This window comes from Tachypleus tridentatus, chromosome 4, assembly GCF_004210375.1.
Source record: "Tachypleus tridentatus isolate NWPU-2018 chromosome 4, ASM421037v1, whole genome shotgun sequence".
NCBI lineage: Eukaryota > Metazoa > Arthropoda > Merostomata > Xiphosura > Limulidae > Tachypleus > Tachypleus tridentatus.
The window spans coordinates 4,269,533-4,294,187 of NC_134828.1; the positions used below are offsets into that span (position 1 = coordinate 4,269,533).

At 31.9% G+C, this 24,655-nt stretch overlaps 1 protein-coding gene across 1 annotated transcript; it reads left to right on the plus strand.

Moving 5' to 3' along the window:
• The first annotated feature begins 414 nt into the window (after positions 1-414).
• LOC143248472 (phenylalanine--tRNA ligase alpha subunit-like) lies at positions 415-21,210 on the plus strand. Its single transcript, XM_076496871.1, is given in 13 exon segments — positions 415-583; positions 2,340-2,412; positions 2,415-2,476; positions 5,346-5,447; positions 8,687-8,805; positions 9,217-9,309; positions 11,712-11,840; positions 12,141-12,256; positions 13,052-13,136; positions 16,219-16,318; positions 19,330-19,498; positions 19,981-20,173; positions 21,032-21,210. Coding segments are annotated over 13 exon segments (1,485 nt in total). The 5' UTR covers positions 415-445; the 3' UTR covers positions 21,138-21,210.
• The last annotated feature ends 3,445 nt before the right edge of the window (positions 21,211-24,655 follow it).

Genomic DNA, 24,655 nt, shown 5'->3' on the forward strand with positions numbered 1-24,655 from the left:
GGGAAGGCAGTTAGTCATCACCACCCACCGCAAATTCTTGGGCTACTCTTTTACCAAGGAATAGTGGGATTGATAGTGACATTATAAAACCGCCACGACTGAAAATGTTTGGTGTGACGGGGATTTGAACCCACGCCCCTCGGAGTAGGAGTAGGATGCCTTAACCACGTGGACATACCGGGGCTGAAAAAAAGGAAAACGTGATACATACAATAATATAAAATTATGTATCGCTTTTTCCTTAATAACATAAAATTATGTATATATGCAATGTGTCTTTATCAACAAATTAATTATTAAAATTATTAAGAAATTAATTAATAAAACCACGGTTAATTTAGTAGCTTGAATTGTTGATCATGCTGACATCCATGACGTGAATTTTGATGTGTATAGTTAAAAATAAATAAAATTCTCCATATTCTGTTAGGCTGATGTAAGCATAATGGCGGATATCACCACACGTGTTTTGGAACACCTCGCTGAATGTGGGCCAGTAGACTCTCTAACTCTTGCAGTAAAATTGGGAATAGATCATCAGCGAATTGTAGGAGCAGTAAAGAGTCTACAGTCACTAGGAAATGTAAATTGGTTTGTTTGTTTTTTATGTTTCAACTACGATTACACACTATAAAATAGCAATTAGTATGGCACCGAAAGTGCCACGAGTACATCGGTAAGATGTATTTCTTAATGCCTGAATATGTCACATGTATACTTTAATATACAGGGTATCCATAAAGTTTAGAATCATTGTAAATATAGTTTAAAGACGTTGTTATAATATCTGTTCAAACTGACCACCACCAAGTTCAAAACATGTTTGTAAACGATACAGCATGTTTCTGTGAATGTTCTCCAACAGGTACCATAGATGCAACTTCCTGTATGAGTCCACCATTAAGATGATGCACGTGTAATTCTTACAGAATAAATTTTAACTTTACCCTTGTAAGCTTAACAACATGATAATCGCGTATTGACAATACACACCTGTAACAAAAAGAATAATACATAAAATTAATGCAAGAATATTTCAAAATAAGATTACATTTATTCCAGACTTTATAGCATCATGTATTATATCCGAGTTGTATTTTGATTAACAGCTGCTTTTGGTGCCCAAGTCTTGAAAGTTGAATATTATCAGTGACAGCCTTGTCTCTCTCTCAAGAACATACAATTTAAGTTTTGATTTTGTTATTAATGTTTGTACATTTGATAGTAACTTTTAGTCTGATTATAAAAGGTTAAGTGCTTTGTAGAAGAGCACTTAGCTTTGAGTAGAACTGTATATTGTTTATATAAAAGTTTTCCTTTCTGTACAAAACCAAATCACAAGCAGGGCCATATGCAGAACTCATTTCTGGGGCTCTTCCTATTACTGCTAGTAGGAAGGACACAATATTTGAAATACTCCTAAGTTGAAAGAACCCATCCAGTTAATAAGTAATTTCTCTAACACTAAAGACTAACAAAACTGAAATAGTTTCAATGTTATGTAAAGCATTTTATTTTCTAACATATTTTCACTTGATACATGTCAGCTAATACTGAAACATAATTTTGAGTCTCGATTCAGAACTATTTTGCTTTTGTCCTGTTGACTCTGTGTGAAAGGTCACAGGGCAAGCCACCTTTGATGTTTACTTGGGAAAGATGTTGTTTGTTTTAAGTACAAAGATACACAAAAGAGCTCTCTGTGCTCTATCCACCATGGGTATGAAAATCTGGTTTCTAGAGGTATAAGTCCACAGATATATTGCTATACCAATTGGGAGGCTCTTCAGGAGAGACAAACACTTTGTAACTTCAGGTACAACCATAGTATAAAATGTAGATTGTGGTTTAATTAAATGGGGTCATGGAATGTGTTTAATGTTATAATCTCTACTTAGTTTATTTACATTAAAAGAACTACGAGTTCCTTTGTGATATTTTTATTCATTTCAAACCACTTTGCAAAATTTCACCATAAATTAGGCACTTGATTACTACCAGTGAGGTTGCATTTTCCAAAGACTGCCACTGATCAGAAGGTCACAGTTGGTCAGTGTTTAAGCTCATCACATTGACAGAGTATAGAATGTAGATTTAGAATACAAAGACCCAACGACAGTACTCTAACTTCTTTCCTCACTAAAGTATATCACATCTTTTAATTTAACATTAGAGTATTTAAGTGATATCGAGATCCACGAACATACAAAATGTGGATTTGATACAAATACATCTTTATTTATTTAATAGGAGAGAATTTACATCAAATTATAAGAGTATTTTTCAGTGCGGTTGATGTTTCAATATCTTTATAACAGACATGCATGATATTTACGTAGGTTATCACAGCTGAACAACGTAGTAGTAAACAGTGGGAGTTAACGAATGAAGGTGAAGAAGTCGTTGAGAAAGGAATCACGAAGCATTGGTATATTATAATGTTCCAGAAGAAGGGATTTCACAGAAAGAGCTAATGGTATACACTTCATGATGGTTATTATTATGTTTTACAGAACTTAACCAGATGCTTCTGAATATAGCTGCTGAGGTTTGATGATGCTTGAAATTTGTTTGTGAGGCTACAGAGTTAGGAAATATCTGAATATTTTATTTAGTTTTATGAGGTGTAGCAAAAGTTTGAGGAATAACTTCATTCCATTTTAAGTAAAGATCAAAGAGACATTAAAAGTTTCTGGAACCTTCTTTAATTTTTTAATAAATTAGCTTTAAACATAAAATAAGCTTATCAAATTAAAATAAACTTTGCCAAATAATTTAATGTTCGGGTGCTAGGATAGTCTCCCATTTAAACATTTTTACAGTTATGGATTTCAACAGTAACAAAAGTTTATTCCTGGCATAAGCTAAAAAATAAAGTGAAAAAAGAGTGTAATAAGTGATTTCTCTTCAATAACTTGTTTGAAATGACAGCAAAAGAAATACGTACAATAAAACGTATTTGTTTTTTTTAAAAGAGGTCTGTTATTATGTACAAAAAATGTTTCTGTGAAATATATTTTGGTAAGTTATGAATTGGTACATTTATTTAGTGTATTCAGGTACAGACACGTTTCATGTACATTACCGTGTGCAGTAAAGGCTTATGTATTCATATGTTACAATGTTAATGTTTAACTGATAAAAAGGGTGCTTCAGCAAGTGGGTGCATCTTTTAATGTAGACCATATTTCATACACTGTTTCAAAACTTAATAGTTGTGAGTTAGGAAAAAATCTGACAGTTGTGAAAGGTTTTTCCAGTTAAAGCAGATATTTTATGTTATATATATATTTTGTTCATGTAGTTAGTGGTTTTTCAAAACAAAACATACACTGTTTTTTTACTATATTATATCGTAACTTTACAATAATTATTATTCCTTGTATAACCCAAGTAATTCACGATGCAAGTTCTCAAAGAAAATTATTAACATTCTGTAATTGTTATGGCATTTTAGTTTTTTAAATTTCAGGCAAAGGAGAGTAAGTTATAAAATGTTAATAACACTACAGTTGTTACATCCAGGGTCGATGAAGCTGTTTAATTATGCTACAGTTGCTACATCCAGGGTCAATGAAGCTGTTTAATTATGCTACAGTTGCTACATCCAGGGGCAATGAAGCTGTTAATTATGCTACAGTTGCTACATCTGGGGGTCACTGCAGCTGTTAATTACGCTACAGTTGCTACATCCAGGGTCAGTGAAGCTGTTAATTATGCTACAGTTGTTACATCCAGGGTCAGTGAAGCTGTTAATTATGCTACAGTTGCTACATCCAGGGTCAGTGAAGCTGTTAATTATGCTACAGTTGCTACATCCAGGGTCAGTGAAGCTGTTAATTATGCTACAGTTGCTACATCCAGGGTCAGTGAAGCTGTTAATTATGCTACAGTTGCTACATCCAGGGTCAGTGAAGCTGTTAATTATGCTACAGTTGCTACATCCAGGGTCAGTGAAGCTGTTAATTATGCTACAGTTGCTACATCCAGGGTCAGTGAAGCTGTTAATTATGCTACAGTTGCTACATCCAGGGTCAGTGAAGCTGTTAATTATGCTACAGTTGCTACATCCAGGGTCAGTGAAGCTGTTAATTACGCTACAGTTCCTACATCCAGGGTCAGTGAAGCAGTTAATTATGCTACAGTTGCTACATCCAGGGTCAGTGAAGCAGTTAATTATGCTACAGTTGCTACATCCAGGGTCAGTGAAGCTGTTAATCACACTACAGTTGCTACATCCAGGGTCAGTGAAGCAGATAATTATGCTACAGTTGCTACATCCAGGGTCAGTGAAGCTTTTAATTATGCCACAGTTGCTACATCCAGGATCAATAAAGCTGTTAATTACACAACAGTTGCTACATCCAGTACCAATAAGTCCCTGACTAAGATTCCGTAACCATCCTGTTACATGTTATGTTTCGGGTTGTGTTGACTTAATGCAAATTGAAGTAAAATGAAAGTCTAGAATTGGTAAAATAATTGTCTTGTCATAATTTCTATTGTTCTGTAATGAAAATTAGAAATTGGTAAAAACTTTCATTATAATGAACTCGACATAGTTTTATCAAAGTTTTATGGAAACAAATATTGGGACAAATGAAATATAATAGCAGGGTTAATTCATTTTAACCATGATTCCTTAAGACGTAAACAGCATCTTTCCCTCTACAAAAACCCAAAAGTTACATCTATACCAGGAAATGCATATCTCAGGTTTAGTATGCTCTCGGTTATTTTTGTTTAATACAAAACGTTTTGTGAATTTTTAAGCAAAAAAAGAGCTTTAATTGTTCTTTAATCTTTTTGTTAAAGATATTCTGGTGTAATTTTGTATTCATTGTTCTTTAGTATTTTTTGTTAAAGATATTCTGGTGTAATTCTGTATTCATTGTTCTTTAGTCTTTTTGTTGAAGATATTCTGGTGTAATTCTGTATTTATTGTTCTTTAGTCTTTTTGTTAAAGATATTCTGGTGTAATTCTGTATTCATCGTTAATGAACAAACAGTTATGTTCTTTGTAGTGAATTGTATTAGTTCACTGATATTTTCAGAGATTTAATAAGTTATTTTTAGGACTGACAGTACTCTAAAATCTCCAACAGTGCACATAAAGAAATTAACCCATATAGATTAGCTCGTGGTATTTTGAAAAGGTATAAAGCAGCTTTACCCAAAATAACTTTTTGAAAAACTTAACTTTTAGACATAGACAATTGTAGTTATTCTAGATACTTGATGGTTTGATTCTCTAACAATTTTAAAATAAACATTATCAGAAGGTTCAGTAAGGGAAGATAACATGTTATGAAGTGTGTGACAGTGATATTTCACTTCACTTTTAGCAAACCATTCCAAATGCCAAGGTTGGATTTAGTAAAGCTATGTCTGCTGGTTGGCTTGTGGTAGATAAGACAGCAGAAGGAGGCCCAAAGATTAGGAAAAAGGTTTGCTTATTTTTATAGTTTGTATTTCTTAATCAGTGTTTAAGTAATTCAGACAATTTATGTTAATTTGGTGTTTTCTAAAAAATACAGATAATATTTTGTCTAACAAATCTGGATCTCAAGAGAGCAAAATTATTGGTTACGGGTAGCTGAGGGCCGGCATGTCCAGATGGTTAAGACACTTGGCTCGTAATCCGAGAGTCATGGGTTCGTATCCCCATCACACCAAACATGCTCGCCCTTTCATCTGTGGGGTGTTATAATGTGTAGGTCAATCCCACTATTTGTTGGTAAAGGAATAGCCCAACAGTTGGCAGTGGGTGGTGATGACTAGCTGCCTTTCCTCTTGTCTTACACTGTTAAATTAGGGACGGCTTGCGCAGATAGCCCTCAAGTAGCTTTGTGTGAAATTCAAAACAAACCCTAAACTCTAGCTGGCCACAACTGTGCTTGCTTTTCAAACATTTTACATACATGCCTGAAAATCCTATTATTTCTTATTCACAGAAAAACATCAAATCTAAACCCACAGTAATTAGTGGAATTAATTGTGACATTGGTGCTAATTTCATTTAACCTGCACATTATTTTATGGAATTTGTAGCAAAAAATAATCTATGCACAAAATATTTCAGAAAAATGCATTTAATAGACTTATACCCCATCAGTAATTCAACTGCTCAGCAGTTTTCATATATTTTGTTTTTGTGTTGTATGATAAGATCAGCTGGACATTAGTAAATTTATGTTTTTTAAGTACTTTACACTAATTTGTTTATTGAGTTTGTGTTTGTGACACACATTTTGTTGGTTACAGATTCAGTATTTGATATTAAATTTTTGGATTCTCATCCTTAACCTTTCACACAGATGTTTTTACACACTTCTGGTTTGAAACCTCTATCGAGATGAGATGTCTAATGCATTGCTCTCAGTAATGTTTCAGCATACGTAACAAATTAAGCATTTAGAATTTTGATAAAACCTGGTGAAATATTTAAAATTAAATAGCAGGTCACAAAGCACAAAACAGAAGTTTTGTACCACTTTAAGTTTTTGACATTTTGAGTTCATTCCACTTTTACTGTTAAAAAAAGGGTGTACACTGCTAGCCACAATCTTAAGGCCAATGAACATAAAGAAACAAAATATGCATTTTGAGTTGTTAGACTCAACTACTTATTTGAGTAGAGCTTCGAAAGATGAAAATAAGAAAAGGGAAAATAAAAATAAAAAACGTTTTTACCATTTAATACAGAAAATGTGAACACTGTAAAATTAGCCTAAATACTAGCTGGTCAAAATATATATGCAAAAGCTCGTTTGGGTTGAGAAAATATTTTACATTAGAAGGTCGAAACGTTGTTCGCTCTTCTATGTACAATATTTTCTCAACCCAAACGAGCCGTTTTTGCATATATATTTCTCTACAAGTGGGTTTTCTCAACACAGCTGGTCAAAGGTTTAAGACCTTACCAAAAAGAAGTCTTAAACAGGGTAGGAAATGCCCAACAAGAGGTCTCGGTAGTGAGTTGCATGGTTGTCTTTGTGAATAACTTCAAAAATTCACTTTGGCATGGTCGATATAAGTGTTTGCATAAGATTGGCTCGAATATTATTCCAAGTGGTGAAGATGACTTCACAAAGATCATGCGCTGTTTGGAATTGGAGTCCATTTCTATAGACTTCCCTTGCCTTCCACCCTCAAACATTTTCAATGGGGTTTAGTTCAGGTGAACACGCTGGATGGTCCAAAAGAATCACGTTATTCGCCATGAAAAAGTCCTTTGTTCTGCAGGCATTGTAAATTGCAGCATTATCCTGCTGAAAGATCCAGCCATTTCTACACAAGTGAGGGCCTTCAGTCAATAAGGGTGCTCTCTCCAACATGCCAATGTAGCCAGCTGCTGTTTGACACCCCTGTATAACCTGAAGCTCCATTGTTCCATGGAAGGAGAAAGCACCCCAGATCATGATGTAACCTACTTCACTGTGTCATGTAGAAAATTTCTCCGGTGGGATATCCTTATCGTGCCAGTAATGCTGGAAGCCATTTGGACCATTCACGTTAAATTTTTTCTTATCAGGGAACAAAACCTTCTTCTACTTTTTATGTCCCATGTTTGGTGCTTCTCAGCAAAGTTTAACCGAGCTGTTTCGTGGTGTAGAAGGAGGTGTGGCCTTTGAAGACATTTACGGTTTTAAAGCCTTTCTCGTAGATGCCGTCTTATTGTTCTTGATCTGCATTCTGTGTCCGTAAGGGCCTTATTCTGGTTCGACGATTGGCTGGTGTCTTGCGGACAACCCATCGAATCCTCCTGCTCGACGCCGGCAAAAGTTTCTTGAACCGACCACTTGAAATTCTTGTTCTGTATCCCTCGAGGTCTTTTAAGAAATTTGCAACAGCAGTTTTACTACGCCCAATCTTACCAGCGATGTAACGTTGAGAGAGACCTTGCTTTTGCAGCTCGACAATTCTGCCACGTTTAAACTCTGTCAACTTTTAGCCTTTGCCATGTTTTTACTCAATGTAACACAGGAGATGTCAGTGGGAGATGTTGACAGTGCTAATGTTTGAACACAAATGACTAAATTTTGTTACGTGTTTACCAATTAATGCTTCGTTTTAGTATGGCCTTAAATTTTTGACCAGCTAGTATTTGGGCTAATTTTATAGTGTTCACATTTTCCATATTAAATGCTAAAAGTTTTTATTTTTATTTTCCATTTTCTTATTTTCATCTTTCAAAGCTCCACTCAAATAAGTGGTTGTCTAACAATGTAAAATGCATATTTTTTCTTTATGTTCATTGGCCTTAAGATTTTGGCCAGCAGTGTATATTCTTATGAAGAGAATTACTTCCTTGTTAATAAGTACACATGATGATACCTGAACAATAAATGCATGAAAATAGAAGTAAAGTTGATAAGTATATATAAAATATTATACCAAAAAATTATTTGAGTACAGATTACTGTATTAAAAGCACTTAAAAAAGACTTGTTGAATGTTAATATACACCATATAAGATTTTTATGATACCTGTAAAACAACTTGACTGGCAGTGATATATCTTTCAAATTTGAGTGTCTCAAAATTCATATTTTTAAACTTTCTTAAAGCTATATCTTGAAAACATTGATGTTGAATATTTACAAATTTAAAGGTTAGTTACTACATTTATTTATTTACTTCTATAACTATTATAACACTTCAGTGACTTGAATTTTATTTTTAGGTTGATAAAATTCATGATGATGTACAAGATTGTCTATTAAAATTTAAGAACATGAATATTGACGGTATCATTGAATCACAGAAGCAAGAATTCAAGAAGAGAAAACTTCTGCAAGAAGTGTGAGACTGTTACTCCCTTTATGTCACATTTAGTACTTAGAACTTACGTTGTGATGCAATTTAAAACTTTTTAAACATTACTATTTTAATGTTTTGAACATAGATAATTATATATCTTATTGTTTTAGATTTGGTAACATTAATTACTTTTCATATATATATTGTGTTTTGATTTGTAAACACAATTACTTCTTTGTGAAAGCTTTCTTTGTTTGTCTCTTTGGTGGTTTGTAATGTATAAGTTACTGAATATATTCATGTATTTATATGGTCACAGATTTATTGTTTTATATTAAATCTTTAAATTTTGTGTGAAACTATAAGAGGCTACTTAATTTTGGAATAGTCATAATATTCAGCTGAACTTTTATGTTGCATATATTTAATAACTTTCATTTGTTTGTGTTTTAGAACAGTGAAAAGTTATTGGTTGGAAAAAGGACCACAGTTCAGTCTGACTGTGGAAAAACAAGAAACAGACTTAACACCTGAAATGATTACTACGTAAGTTGAAGACAATTTTTAAGTTTGTGTTGTTTAGGCAGTGGCAAAAGAATAGCTGGTGCAGCTGTACATCAACATACACATTCAGGTGGTTCTTGTTGGCCCAAAAGTTTAATTTATTATAAATACAAATGTATTAGTTTTCAGGGCCATCCAGTTTGTTTATTTATATTTGTTTATTTGTAACATCTACAGTGGATTATGCACAATCACTGGATTCTCACTAGACATCCGGCCCGGCATGGCCAGGTAGGTTAAGGCATTCAACTTGTAATCCAAGGGTCGTGAGTTCAAATTCCCGTTGCACCAAATATGCTCGCCCTTTCAGCCATGGGCATTATAATGTGACAGTCAATTCCACTATTCATTGGTAAAAGAGTAGCCCAAGAGTTGGTGGTGGATGGTGATGACCAGCTGCCTTCCCTTTAGTTTTACACTGCAAAATTACAGACAGCTAGCACAGATAGCCCTCGTGTAGCTTTGCATGAAATTCAAAAAGAAACAAACACTTGAGATCTCTTGTCCTCTACAATTCTCCTTCCTTACTAAAAGCTGGTGACTTGATAAAACCAATACCATAGAAGGTATTCCTCTGTTTTTGTTCTTTCCTTCAGGACTTCATCTGTTTCCAGAAGTTTCCTTGATGAGATGGGAGATGTCTCTACTTTGAAGTGAATTTGGATCAGTGGTCTCACACAAATCTCCACTTTGTATCCACATCATAGAACATATGAATCATTATTCTCTTATGATGGTCAGTGGGCATTTGTGACAATACATAAAGTCAATTCTACAGTTGCCAAGGGTAAACTCTGTTACTGTTTTCATGTTCACCACCTCATTTTGTGACGATACATAAAGTCAATTCTACAGTTGCCAAGGGTAAACTCTGTTACTGTTTTCATGTTCACACTCTGTTACTGTTTTCATGTTCACACTCTGTTACTGTTTTCATCTTCACACTCTGTTACTGTTTTCATGTTCACCACCTCATTTTCATGCACTCATTCTTTACAAGTTACTGTTTTCATGTAACAGTTCACACTTCTGATATTCTGGGTTCACATTTACCTCTGTTACTGTTTTTGTTCACCACCTCATTTTCTGCACTCATTCTTTATGCTTCTGACAAATTGTCTCACAAACCCTTAAAAAGATACTACCTACAGAGTGATCCCTTGGTCCTCTGGTGTTCAGAAGGCTATGCTCTTGTCTGGGCACATCTCCTCTAAATGTTTTTGCCACTTATGACCATACTTCTCCTTTTCTCTCATCTCTCTTTGTCTACCTTCCTACTTGTCTTCTCTGTCATTCAAAACACTGTGTGGAGTCCTTGACAGCTTCACACTGACCAGCTCAGTTGTGGACTCCTTTGTTGAACTTTCTCTTATTCTGTCTGTATCTTGTTAAATTCTCCTTCAACCACACTTGTTCCTCTCCTATCCAACAGTGTCATCACTCTGATTTCATGGTCTCAGCACAGTGAACCATAAGAATTTAGGTGGGAGATTGAAGGCTAGTTAGTGGTGAACAAAAAATTGCACACATAGAGGATTGCACACAAAATTAGAAAAACTACATTGTGAGAAGAGACATCTCTCAGAAGTATGTTTTTCACTTGTGCATCAGCTTACCAAGACAAAGGTTTTTCCTTTCTGTTGTCTGTCTAACATGTTTGAAATGTGTTGAACTCTTAAGGCATGCCGTTAAATGTGGAGCAGTCTGCTTTATTGCTTTTGTTTTTACTCATGAATAAGAAATTCTGAATTTCTTTTTACTATTTCATTTTCCTATACTTAAGTTAGAAATTCATTTTTAAAAGTTTTCTTAAGAAGCATTCTTGGACATTGTTTTAAATACAAATTTGCCAGGGAATGTTTTTTAAGCAACTTTATTTTATCATGTTTATAGATTGAGTAGATTTAGTGAATTAATTTAATGAAATGAGACTTGCAGTAAAAGTAACTAAAGTGAATGACAATATTTTTATAATCCTATTTTGATTTTTCCATGTGATAGATGTCTTTGTTGTTGATAAAAAAATTATTTTCTTTAGCTAATCAGTTCTCCCAAAACATGCTCACCATTGGTGACAAAATAACTTGTGCTGTTCTCAAATAGTGTATTTAATTTTTAGACGTATCCTTTATTGTTGTTTTTATTGAAAATACTAATCACATGTACTCGGAGCTGGTAGTGAAAATATTAACCCATGAAAATTATATTCGTTGTTTACTCAAACAAAAAAGATGTTTTTGTTTATTAACTTTATTTCTCCAATGACACAGATGGTTGTTGAATGCATTTCTTATTAAAAATAGTTTTATAAAAATGATACTTACCTAGATTTCTGTTGCACCCCTTGGCCACTTCAGTTACTGGATATTTTTTTTACTTAACAGAGGTTCTTGGAAGGAAAAGAAATTTAAGCCGTATAATTTTGATGCTATGGGAGCTCCTATTGAATGTGGTCACCTTCATCCTCTAATGAAGGTTAAGACAGAAGTGAGACAAATATTTTTAGAAATGGGGTACGTAAAGCAGTTTGTGTATCTAATATAAGACTAATTTGTAATAGTCATTATTAAACAATTTGACTTAAATGTATTTTAGTTTCAACTTTTTTTTTGTACTTTTATATTTTCAGTTTGTCTTCATGTGTGAATTACTCTGTGTTATTAGGATATCATAAGTGTTAAATGTTGACTATGAATCCACTGTTTTGTTTGCAAATATATTTCTGTGTTTTAAAAACATGTTGCACACCTCTTTTGTTTTGTGGTTAGTTTATATATAAAATCAAAATTAAAAATAAATTTTTTTTTCTCCAGTTTCACAGAAATGGCAACCAACAATTATGTTGAAAGTTCTTTTTGGAATTTTGATACACTCTTTGTGCCTCAAAAACATCCAGCTAGAGACCTGCAAGATACCTTCTATTTGTCAGGTAGAATAGTTGTTATCATAATTTTATCATCATCTCATTGTAAAGGGCAATGCATCATTATTCAATTAAAATGGAAGTGACTTGTTTACGTAATACTTGCTGTTTCAAGTACTGTGTCCATATTTTATTTGTTTGAGAAGGAAAGTTGGTTTCTTAAACAACTTCTAAATAATGTTTGTTCTTTGGATAATTACTATTTTTATATTTTAAAAAAATCAAAGTTCAAAACTAATAACTGGTGTATAGGACAACTACAAGTTCTGTAATGTGCATAAATGAATAAATACTATTTTGACTGAAACTTTTTCTATAGTGTTTGCTTAGTTTTCTTCTGGCCATAACTTGTATACAAGCAATTTAAACTGTTGAACTGCTGTGTTGGAAGTCGTTTGCATACATGTATTTGTATTTAATGTGTATTGTCATTTTATTAGAATGCTCATAGATGTATTAAAACTTCATATTTGTATTCAGCTTTAAGGTAAATCATATTGCTGAGAACAGCATGTTACAGGTGAAAGTCAATTACAGTCTTCAGATGAGAATACCATAGAGGGAGCTAGTAGGTTACTCTCCAGTTGGTTAGCAACTTGTAAACTTAAAATGGATGTGCCTAAACTTTGTGCTTTCTAACCTGGATTTGTCTCATAAAGTGATGATCAGGTTGAAAATACCCTGTGGAAGGGAATAAATTTTAATGATGAAATTATAATGGTTTCAGGTAAATATAATTTTTTTTTGAAATAGCAAGATACCAAGTGCTTGCCAAATAAAATATTTATGATCGATCCACAGATCCAGTGCATGCTAATGAGTTCCCTCTAGAATACCTGGAAAGGGTGGAAGCAGTCCATTCTGTGGGAGGATATGGCTCACAAGGGTTGGTTATTTAGAGTTTCAATTATAAATCAGAGACAGAGAAATAAATGAATGAGAAAAATATGAAAAAAAAAATCTTTCCACAAAGTAACTTAACTCTGCCCAGGTACACAACTATTCTCATTCAGTGCTGCCATATATTTGCTGAAACCTTTTTACATGCCACAAGTCTATCACTCCCACACACCTCTCAATTCACTGGTTTAACTAATTCTCACACATGTATTATTGTGCTACAAACCTCCACCAAGAGTAGTGACTTATGACTCCTGTGTTATTCTACCCTAACTATTACTTTTTGGTTGGCAGTGCTTGTGTTCAGACGTTTAGTTTGTGCTCTTTTCAGGTGTTTCTGTATGTTCTTATGAGTTTCACTCAAAAAGTTTACTGTTTATTATGCAACAGTGATATTTGTAACTCATTATATAGTGGAATTATTTATGTTTCTACCCTGTTATGGAACTTAATACTTAACTACGATATATTTCTACTTTTTATCTCTTTCTGCAAACACGGCTGTATTTGGTTATTCATTTTGAATTATGAATTTTGAAGTTGCCACATCAGAGGTAATATCTTCTATCAGCACATTTTGACTTATAATTATCTGTAAATACTGTTACTCTACTACTAACAATAAGTGACTTATCTGTAAATACTGTTACTCTACTACTAACAATAAGTGACTTATCTGTAAATACTGTTACTCTACTACTAACAACAACTGACTTATCTGTAAATACTGTTACTCTACTACTAACAATAAGTGACTTATCTGTAAATACTGTTACTCTACTACTAACAATAAGTGACTTATCTGTAAATACTGTTACTCTACTACTAACAATGAGTGACTTATCTGTAAATACTGGTACTCTACTACTAACAATAAGTGACTTATCTGTAAAATACTGTTACTCTACTACTAACAATAAGTGACTTATCTGTAAATACTGTTACTCTACTACTAACAATAAGTCACTTATCTGTAAATACTGTTACTCTACTACTAACAATAAGTGACTTATCTGTAAATACTGTTACTCTACTACTAACAATGAGTGACTTATCTGTAAATACTGTTACTCTACTACTAACAATAAGTGACTTATCTGTAAATACTGTTACTCTACTACTAACAATGGTGACTTATCTGTAAATACTGTTACTCTACTACTAACAATAAGTGACTTATCTGTAAATACTGTTGCTCTACTACTAACAATAAGGTGACTTATCTGTAAATACTGGTGCTCTACTACTAACAATAAGTGACTTATCTGTAAATACTGGTGCTCTACTACTAACAATGGGTGACTTATCTGTAAATACTGGTACTCTACTACTAACAATAGGTGACTTATCTGTAAATACTGTTGCCCTACTACTAACAATAAGTGACTTATCTGTAAATACTGTTACTCTACTACTAACAATAAGTGACTTATCTGTAAATACTGTTACTCTACTACTAACAATAAGGTGACTTATCTGTAGATACTGTTACTCTATTACTAACAATAAGTGACTTATCTGTAGATACTGTTACTCTATTACTAACAATGAGTGACTTATCTGTAAATACTGTTACTCTACTACTAACAATAAGTGACTTATCTGTAAATACTGTTACTCTACTACTAACAATAAGTGACTTATCTGTAAATACTGTTACTCTACTACTAACAATAAGTGACTTATCTGTAAATACTGTTACTCTACTACTAACAATGCGTTGACTTATCTGTAAATACTGTTGCTCTGCTACTAACAATGAGTGACTTATCTGTAAATACTGTTACTCTGCTACTAACAATGAGTGACTTATCTGTAAATACTGTTACTCTACTACTAACAATAAGTGACTTATCTGTAAATACTGTTACTCTACTACTAACAATAAGTGACTTATCTGTAAATACTGTTACTCTACTACTAACAATGGGTGACTTATCTGTAAATACTGTTGCTCTACTACTAACAATGCATTGACTTATCTGTAAATACTGTTACTCTACTACTAACAATGCGTGACTTATCTGTAAATACTGTTGCTCTACTACTAACAATGGTGACTTATCTGTAAATACTGTTGCTCTACTACTAACAATAAGTGACTTATCTGTAAATACTGTTACTCTACTACTAACAATAAGTGACTTATCTGTAAATACTGTTACTCTACTACTAACAATGAGTGACTTATCTGTAAATACTGTTACTCTACTACTAACAATAAGTGACTTATCTGTAAATACTGTTACTCTGCTACTAACAATGAGTGACTTATCTGTAAATACTGTTACTCTACTACTAACAATAAGTGACTTATCTGTAAATACTGTTACTCTACTACTAACAATAAGTGACTTATCTGTAAATACTGTTACTCTACTACTAACAATGAGTGACTTATCTGTAAATACTGTTACTCTACTACTAACAATAAGTGACTTATCTGTAAATACTGTTACTCTACTACTAACAATAAGTGACTTATCTGTAAATACTGTTACTCTGCTACTAACAATGAGTGACTTATCTGTAAATACTGTTACTCTACTACTAACAATAAGTGACTTATCCACTATACCCAGATTTTTTTATTCAACCACATTAAACATATTTCCATTTATATTCACTTGTAGACAGTGGTCAAGGTTTTACAGTTTAAATTTCAATCTATTGAATTCTGTGCACTTCCAGTGTACAATATGCATGTCAAAGAAGAAGCATTTATTTTTGTGTAAAATTTGTAGTTTGTCATTTAAGAAACTGTTTACATCATTCTTAAAATCAGTTTAATAGTGTGTAAATAATAACTGTTTTTGTTGAACCTTTTAAGAGACAAGGTATGAAATCTGACTTCAGACCAAACTTCTTGCATGTAGGTTGCTGTATTAATTTAATGACAATTTAATAATGAAATGGATTCTACTTGTAATGACTGGTAGTGTGTTGTTCATAAGGTAAAATAATTCTTTTCGTGTGTAAATATAAATGAAGAATACAGTATAATTACAAGAGTTCTGCAGTGTGTTAGCACTGTATGTTTATAATAATTTTCTAATTTCTTTTAATAGATACAATTATGAATGGAAGTTTGAAGAAGCAAAAAAAAATGTAATGAGAACACACACAACAGCTGTTAGTGCCAGAATGCTGTACAGATTGGCCCAACAAGTAAGCGTGTCATGCATGTGTGTCCTCATTTAACATAACATATGTAATCTAAATAACTATATTAAACCATGGTTTTGAATGACAGTCTATCTACTGTTGTAGTGTATTCTATTTTAAATGTTGTTGTTTTTTGTGACTATTCTGTAAAAAAGTTCATTCACTTTTGGTAATGAGTTTATTTATTTCTTCAAAAATTAGCATTCTACAGGCTAAAATTCCTGGTAGACCCAATTTCACAAATAACATTTTTATAGAATTCCAAGAATAGTTATGTTCCTAACTCCCAAATAAAACATAACAGTCACTTGCAAGATCCCTTGTTTTGTCAACAGAACTTGAAACGAGCTAACATTCAATAGTTGATCAATAATGCAGTAATGGATTCACTAACTGATGGATGTTTCGTACGTGTGTTCTCTCTATCTCACACATGGCTAGGTTGGCTGAAACTTCTTGATGTTGTTAGATAAAACAGTCCACGAAATACCTTGCAAAGATATTGTTATAATTTATCAGCAAAATTCTACAATCATAAGATATGGAAATTCACAATAAATATTTTTTTTTTTTTTTTTTTTTGTGATGGGGCAAAAGCTAGAATTTCTTTGGTGCTTTATTGTCTCATGGCTCTTGAACTCAGTTTTTTGATGGTTTCTTTTACTGCAAATTATAAAACAGACTTCTCAACTGATGGAAAATTATATGAGTACAAGAGTGAAGTACTATTCCATAAATGGGCCTGAGTATATTCTCATAAGTACCAAGTTGTCAAAGGCATTTTATTTTATCCACATGTGTAAGGGCCAAGATATGTTTTCCCAAGTACTCAGTTGTTGAAGTCATTGTATAAATATGTGTATGGGCCAGGGTACGTTTTGTCAAGGGTATTCTATATCCATGTGTGTGTGTATATGGAACAGGAAATGTTTCACAAGTACTCTGTTGTCAAGGGTATTCCATTATATCCATGTGTGTGTATATAATTTGAGCTGTTCTTATTGGGTTACTTTGTTGAATAGTCTAGGTAATCTTATACAAACTGTCATCTCATTTACTGGTCTAAGTTATGTATATGACTAGTGTACAGGGTAAGGCAAAAGAATGTATAGTTCATATTTAATGTTGTTGGTAGTAAAACATACATTACAAAGAACAAAGACAGTTGAAACAAATTTTTGTTAAATATTAAACATACACTTTACCCCACTCTGTATGTATAAATTCACGTTTTTGTATCAAGAAAACCATGATTTGTAGGCTGTATGTATAAGCTGTGATCTATAATGTAGTAAAAGGCATGATTCAGTAATTTACTACACACACACAATCTAAACTTTTATTGAACCTGTATGAATAAAATAAAAAAAATCAAATGTTCCAAAAGAAATAAATAAACCAGTTTATTCGAATTTGGAAATACACTTTTATTCCTGGTAATATTGTTTGTACAGAGAAATAGAATCTCTCAATTTGAATCTTTTTAGTAATTTAAAAAAATAAAAAGGATTATCTCGCTTATTTACATTTTCTGTGCTGGAAATTTACATCAGTGGAGGACCTATTCATGGGTAAGTGAGTTGTGGTGTACGTCTGCATGGTTCTGGCATGTTATAGTATTTATTAAGCCATGAAAGTTAAATTTAGTAAACAACTAAACATTTTTAGAATATCTTTCTGAAAAGGACCCCAAATATAAATATGAATTTTACAATCTAAGTTTTTTCTTTATAAAAGTTTATGAAATATTACATAGAAACCTGTGTTGTTACAAACCTGTAGCAGAGTTAATTATAGGACTAGTATTAAATTTGTAATTCAGTAAACTGTACTTATCACCTTACCTCAGTACTTGTTTTTTATTTCTGAAATACAATTAATGTAATGTGATTTCATTCAGAGATCTTAAGTGTGTTTTTGTTTTGCTGAACTCTATGTAAACATAACTTTAAAAGGTCTTGTTAATTTGTAAAGCCAGTAAAATTTATGTATTTTATTGCTAACTTAAATTATGGCTTACAAATATGATATAGAGGTAGGATAATGTGTAAAGTGGCTGAGGTTAAGCTTACTAAATGTTTAGCAATATAAACACTTGGAAAGTGAAAGCTTTTCACACATTGGCTTATGAAACATGAGCTAAAAAATGAGGGAAGTGCACTGGAAACATTTGGAAAGTAGCAGCAGTGTTTGACACTTTGGCTTGTCAAACATTTGCACTAAGAAATGAGGAAAGTGCACTGGAAACATTTGGAAAGTAGCAGCAGTGTTTGACACTTTGGCTTGTCAAACATTTGCACTAAAAAATGAGGGAAGTGCACTGTAAACACTTGGAAAGTACCATGGAACTTGTAGGCTTTATTCAAATAGTGCATTTTATATCACACTGATTTCTTATTCATAAGTTATAAACAGTATTATACAGTTATGTATTTGTGTTTTTAAAAGATACGTCTTGCATCTGTAATAGTGTAGTAATGTTCATGTATTGTACATGTCATAACTTTTTCTTGGAGAACCAAGCAATAATTGAAGTACTTAGATGTTGTTTTCCGTAGAATTACCAGTGAGCTTTCATATTGAACCACCAGTGTCTTTTCAAACATATTTTCTTAAACTATTTGTGCCCCAAATTGTTTATGACTTTGGTGTTTACAAAGCTTCTGCTAAAATATAAGTCACAAAAGGAATCTAATCCAAAATACTATTAATTTTGTATTTAAATGTAATATTACCCAGTCACTAATTTTTGTTGGAATTTCTTCAACGTATTTTACTTAGAAAATATGTAATCTTACCCAGTATTATGATCAGTTTCTTACACTGAGTGTTGTAATGGACAAAACTTAAAATTACATAATATATGTACCCCAGTTAATAGAGAATAGTATACAGTGAGGGTTAGTAGATTCATTTGAAAACTTGCAAAATATTTGTGTTTGTGGCATTTAATGTTTTTGCTGAAAATGTGGACAGGACATGTTTGATTAATATCTTTCACGTGTGATTTTCAGAAAAAATTCACCCCAGTTAAATACTTCAGTATTGATAAGGTATTCCGAAATGAAAACTTAGATGCCACACATCTAGCTGAATTCCATCAAGTTGAAGGTGTTGTAGCTGACTATGGACTTACTCTTGGGAACCTTATGGGTCTGTTTAAAGAATTTTTTAACAAGCTAGGTACGTGGAATCCGTGCATATTATTTTATGATTAAAAGAAGAATATACATTAAGTTTAATAACGTAAAACCAAATATATGTAATCATTATGTCTTGAATTTTAAAAAATTACAGATAAAAAATAAAAATATTTATTGCAAATGAATGTTTTGATTTTGTTAGTGTTAGATTTAATAAAAATTTTTGGGTATGAATTTCAGTGATTTGTAGATATTGTTTTAAAGAGCAGCTAAATCAGGTAATCATTCTAAGCATTAAAATAATTACGTTAAGAACTATAGTATGTCATTAATTTAACAAATTCATCTTTTATATTTGTTTCATTAGTCACTGATCTTGATGTAAAGATAATTTTAAATACAAAATAGACTGCATTATTTGTAATGTTCATAAAATATTAGAACGTTCTTATAATGAGTTTGTGGCTCAAGAGTTTTAGTATTAAAAGTTTCATGACTTTATTTTGTATCTTTGGTGTATAGGAATCAGAAACCTACGTTTTAAACCCACTTACAACCCCTACACAGAGCCAAGTATGGAAATTTTCAGTTATCATGAAGGGCTTAAAAAATGGGTTGAAGTTGGTAACTCTGGTGTGTTCCGACCAGAAATGTTACTTCCCATGGGTTTTCCTAAAGAAATTGCTGTTTTAGCATGGGGTTTATCTTTAGAAAGGTATGATTCGTAGCTAATATCAATTATTTTAATCTCTGTCAGTTTAATGTTGTTTTGTGAATTTGTAATTGTAACATGCTTACTTTTATAAAACATAAATTGTGATCACTGCTTTCAATAACTTTAGAAGGAAATTTTTATTTCATGTAGAAGTTTGTATTAAACTACATTTCTGATGAACACTAGGGGTACCACATTTATTGTGCTCTAAATATAATTTTATTTTTGATTGGTAGTTATATTTTATTGTTTAACGTAAGTGTTAATAACTGCTACGTTTTCAATAGTACTAGGTGCACTGAATTTTTAAACACTGTTTATCATAATCTATTTGATCACTTACACTGTGCTTTTAAGAGAAAATATTTCAATCACAACCATTGCCAACTTTTCTTCTTCTTAAATGATAGAATATGTTCAAAGTGTCAAAACTCCTTGATTCTGTGTCCATTGTAAGAATTGAAATATATGAGAATTTGAAGGACCTCCACTTTGCTAAGTAACAGTTTAATGTAAATACTTTAAATAAACAGACATGCTCATACGATAGTTACATCACTTCTGAATTTATGAACACACTCTTTAATTTTAGGAAACTGAATTTTTTTTTTAATTGTCGTGCATGTTTAAAAGTATGAAATGTAACTAACTTTGAAAACTTGTTTTCTTTTCATTTAAATTTATGGTAAATTAACAGTATTAAAAAAAACTAAGTTAAAAATGTTTTATTTGTAATATGTTATTTTTAACATAACAGAAAAGATTTATCAATAAATATAGAATACTTGAGATTTTTACATACTTATAGTCATAATATTTTTGTCATTTATTATGTTTTCCAATAATTTCATTTTACAGACCCACCATGATCAAGTTTGGTATTGACAATATCCGGGAGCTTGTAGGACATAAAGTAAACCTGGAAATGGTTTATAGCAATCCTTTATGCTGTCTAGACAGATAATTTATGAAACAAATGGAGTAAAACTGAATATTTATAGATGGGACTAATAAAAATATTGCATTCAAACTCAAAAGTTTGTTGTTAAGAAGTTCAATTTGCATTTTTGATAAAATGTATTTTTCTTAATTAACTAGAAATGCACATCAGTTGGGTGGTATTTTATTTAGAATTACTTTCAAATAATTAGTTTGACTGTAAAATCATTACACTGTAATCTTATGTAAACAGTTCTTACTTTGCACCAAAACCTACTTTCGATGAATATATATAGCATTATTTACTACAATTTTGGTAGCTTTTTAGTTAACATTACAATTATAATGTACACAAAACAATATTTAAAAAAAAATATTTGTTTATAAATTTACTGAGTTACTGTAATATTTTGTGTTAAGAATATGAAAAAATTTCATATTGCTTTCTATATTTCATTAGCATAATTTCCTAAATTAATATAAAATTATTTTTAAAGTAAAACTTTATCTGTTATTTTCTCCAAACACTAACTGTAACAAAATCAGTAATTTGGGGTAAAATGAAGGTATGCAAAATAGAAAATTAATCTAATGAAATTAGATAATTTTCTTCTAGAATGATTACATACTGTAACAACTAACTTTTACAGCTGGATAATTTCTTGTATGTACAAATAGTAAATGTAAAATCCGTGATGTCGAGAAAACCCACTTGTAGAGAAATATGTATGCAAAGGTACAACAGAAACTAATTGCAAACACTTATTATTATACAGTAATATCTGATTATTAAGTTTCTAATTTTTTACATTTTGGTTACTTTTACAATAATAACTAAAATATGTACATAATAAATAAATTTAGTACCTACTTATCTGGACCCCTCCTTTTATTTCCTGTTATGACGTATTGCAAGCCTACTTTTTGTAACAATGTCGCACCAAAATACTTTAATGTTTACTTCAAATGTGAAATTTAGAACACAAAATATTAGCATGCACAATAAACATGTTTTAAATGCACTAAAGCTAAGTTGGTTTTGTAACCGAGTTATGAATGGGTTAAAACAGTTATGTTGGAGTTTTGTAACAATGTGCATAGATTTGGAAGCAAACATGGTAAAACAAAAAGCAACCTGTGCAGATTCTTCTAGGTGGAAAAAAATATCTCTTAGTCATAAATATGTCAGTAAAAGGACCCGTAGCATAGATAAATTATTATGACGTGAGTTTGGAGGAGCCACAGCAGTGGACATCACTAATTTGAGACACTGGGATCTTGCAAATTTGACCTACGAGTGCTTGTAGTTTGTGTATCCAATTGGTTGACTCGTGTAACAGTTATAGAAAAATGTGTAGATGGATCACTTAATACACAGAAGTGAAGAGTAAGATTTTTATATAAATATTTCAAAGTAAGAAATTTAAAACTAATGCAATCCTTTGAATTATAAATAAAATTTTGATGCCACGTACAGTAACTTACACTAATAGTAAAGTTGTTTAATATTTCAGTGTAACTGTAAATGGTTAGAGATGTGTAATTTGACGCCACATGTAAAGTTGATAAATAATGTTCACTTTTTTGTCAGTAAACAAAAAAGAATTGTGAAAACCATTATATAAATATATTTCTTTCACTAGTATATTTAGTTTCAGGTACAGTTCACATAAAATTATTACCTAGACTGTATTGCATCTGTCTGGTGAATGAATGGATATTTAGGTCTCAGTATCAAGTTTAATAATGTTCTTGGTATTCCACATTGAAACACCTTCTAGCTTGGAAACAGATTTTCTAGAGTTAAACATTGTGCTATTAGGTTTCTGTTACCAACATTTTAACAACTTGTACATGAAATCATATTTGTTGAACACAAGATACAAAGTATAATGTATCAAACAACAAAACTGCCTAAACAATCAAATGTGTAACTATATAACAAATGTTCTAATAACTGTTAGGCTATTTTTGTAAGATAATATTTATTGCACTATGTGAGAAAGCGATTGCTATATAAATGCAGCTGTGACAATAAAGTAGAAATGTAATTATTAACATCAAGCTGTCTGAACATTTATATTTGTTTTTGAATTTCACGCAAAGTTACACGAGGGGTACCTGCGTTAGCCATCCCTAATTTAGCAGTGTAAGACTAGAGGGAAGGCAGCTAGTCATCACCACCCACTGCCAACTCTTTGGCTACTCTTTTATCAATGAATAGTGGGATTGACCATCACATTATAATGCCCCCATGGCTGAAAGAGTGAGCATGTTTGGTGTGACAGGGAATTGAACCCGCAACCCTCAGATTACGAGTCGAGTGCCTTAACCACCTGGCCATGCCAGGCCTTATATGAATACGTATATAACATTTCTGAACATTAACAGTTCTCTATGTAGTTAAGATAAGGCAGTATATGTTTTCAGAATGTACAACAGTTGTGTTATTTTTTTTATGTTAAAAATTCATCTGTCAAAACGTCTCCATTAATACACATCTCAAACTCAAATATTTGACATTTTTAGAGAAGATAATACAACAGATTATCTTGTGTGTAAAAATTAAAATACAAAAAATGTTGACAAAACCATTGTCAATGTGAGAAACTAAAGAAAAAACAAAATTAAATATGCAAAAACGGCTCATTTGGGTTGAGAAAATATTTTACATAAGAGCGAACAACGTTTCGACCTTCTTTGGTCATCGTCAGGTTCACAAAGAAAGAGGTAACTGACCAGAAGCTGACCACATGTTTGAAGGGGGTTGTGTAACTGAGTGTAGAAATGTAGAGGACATGCTTAGATGTTTGATTATATTTATTAATATAGGTACAAAGAGGTTCCTTTGTATTGGTTTATTTTGGGCTTGAGTTGTTTTGTAAGTAAGGCTTCTTTAATTTTGCATTTGTTTATGTTTGTTTCTTTATTTAGTATTTGGGTGTTTTCTAGGGTTATGTTGTGCTTATTTAATTTGCAGTGTTCAAAAACGTGCAAAGGTGACTTTTTAAGTTCTTTGAATCTGGTTTCCATTTTTCTACTTGTTTCTCCAATATAGAAGTCGTGGCAGTTATCACATTGTATTTTATAAATAATGTTGGTGTGGTGTTTGTCAGTGTAGTTTTTACATAGTATAGACCTCAGTTTTGTACCTGGTTTTTGAATAAATTTGGTATTAACTGGAATGTCATATTTTGTTACTAGTTTTTGCCAAATGTTGGTTATTTTACTGCTGATATCGGGAATATATGGTATGCAGCAGTATATGGTTACGTGATTTTTTGATTCGTGATATATATTTACTTTTGTTGGTTGATTTTGCTATTTGTCTAGATGTGTACGTATAACGGTTTGTGGAGGAAACTTATTGATGTTGATGAAGTATTGTTTTAATGTGAACAGGATGATTAAACTCCTGTGGCACGGCAATGTGAACAGGATTATTAAACTCCTGTGGCATGGTATTATATAAAAACACAATTTCAATAACACCCACTTCATTAATACAAATCAAATGTTCAGTGGCTGAAAGAAACAGAAAAA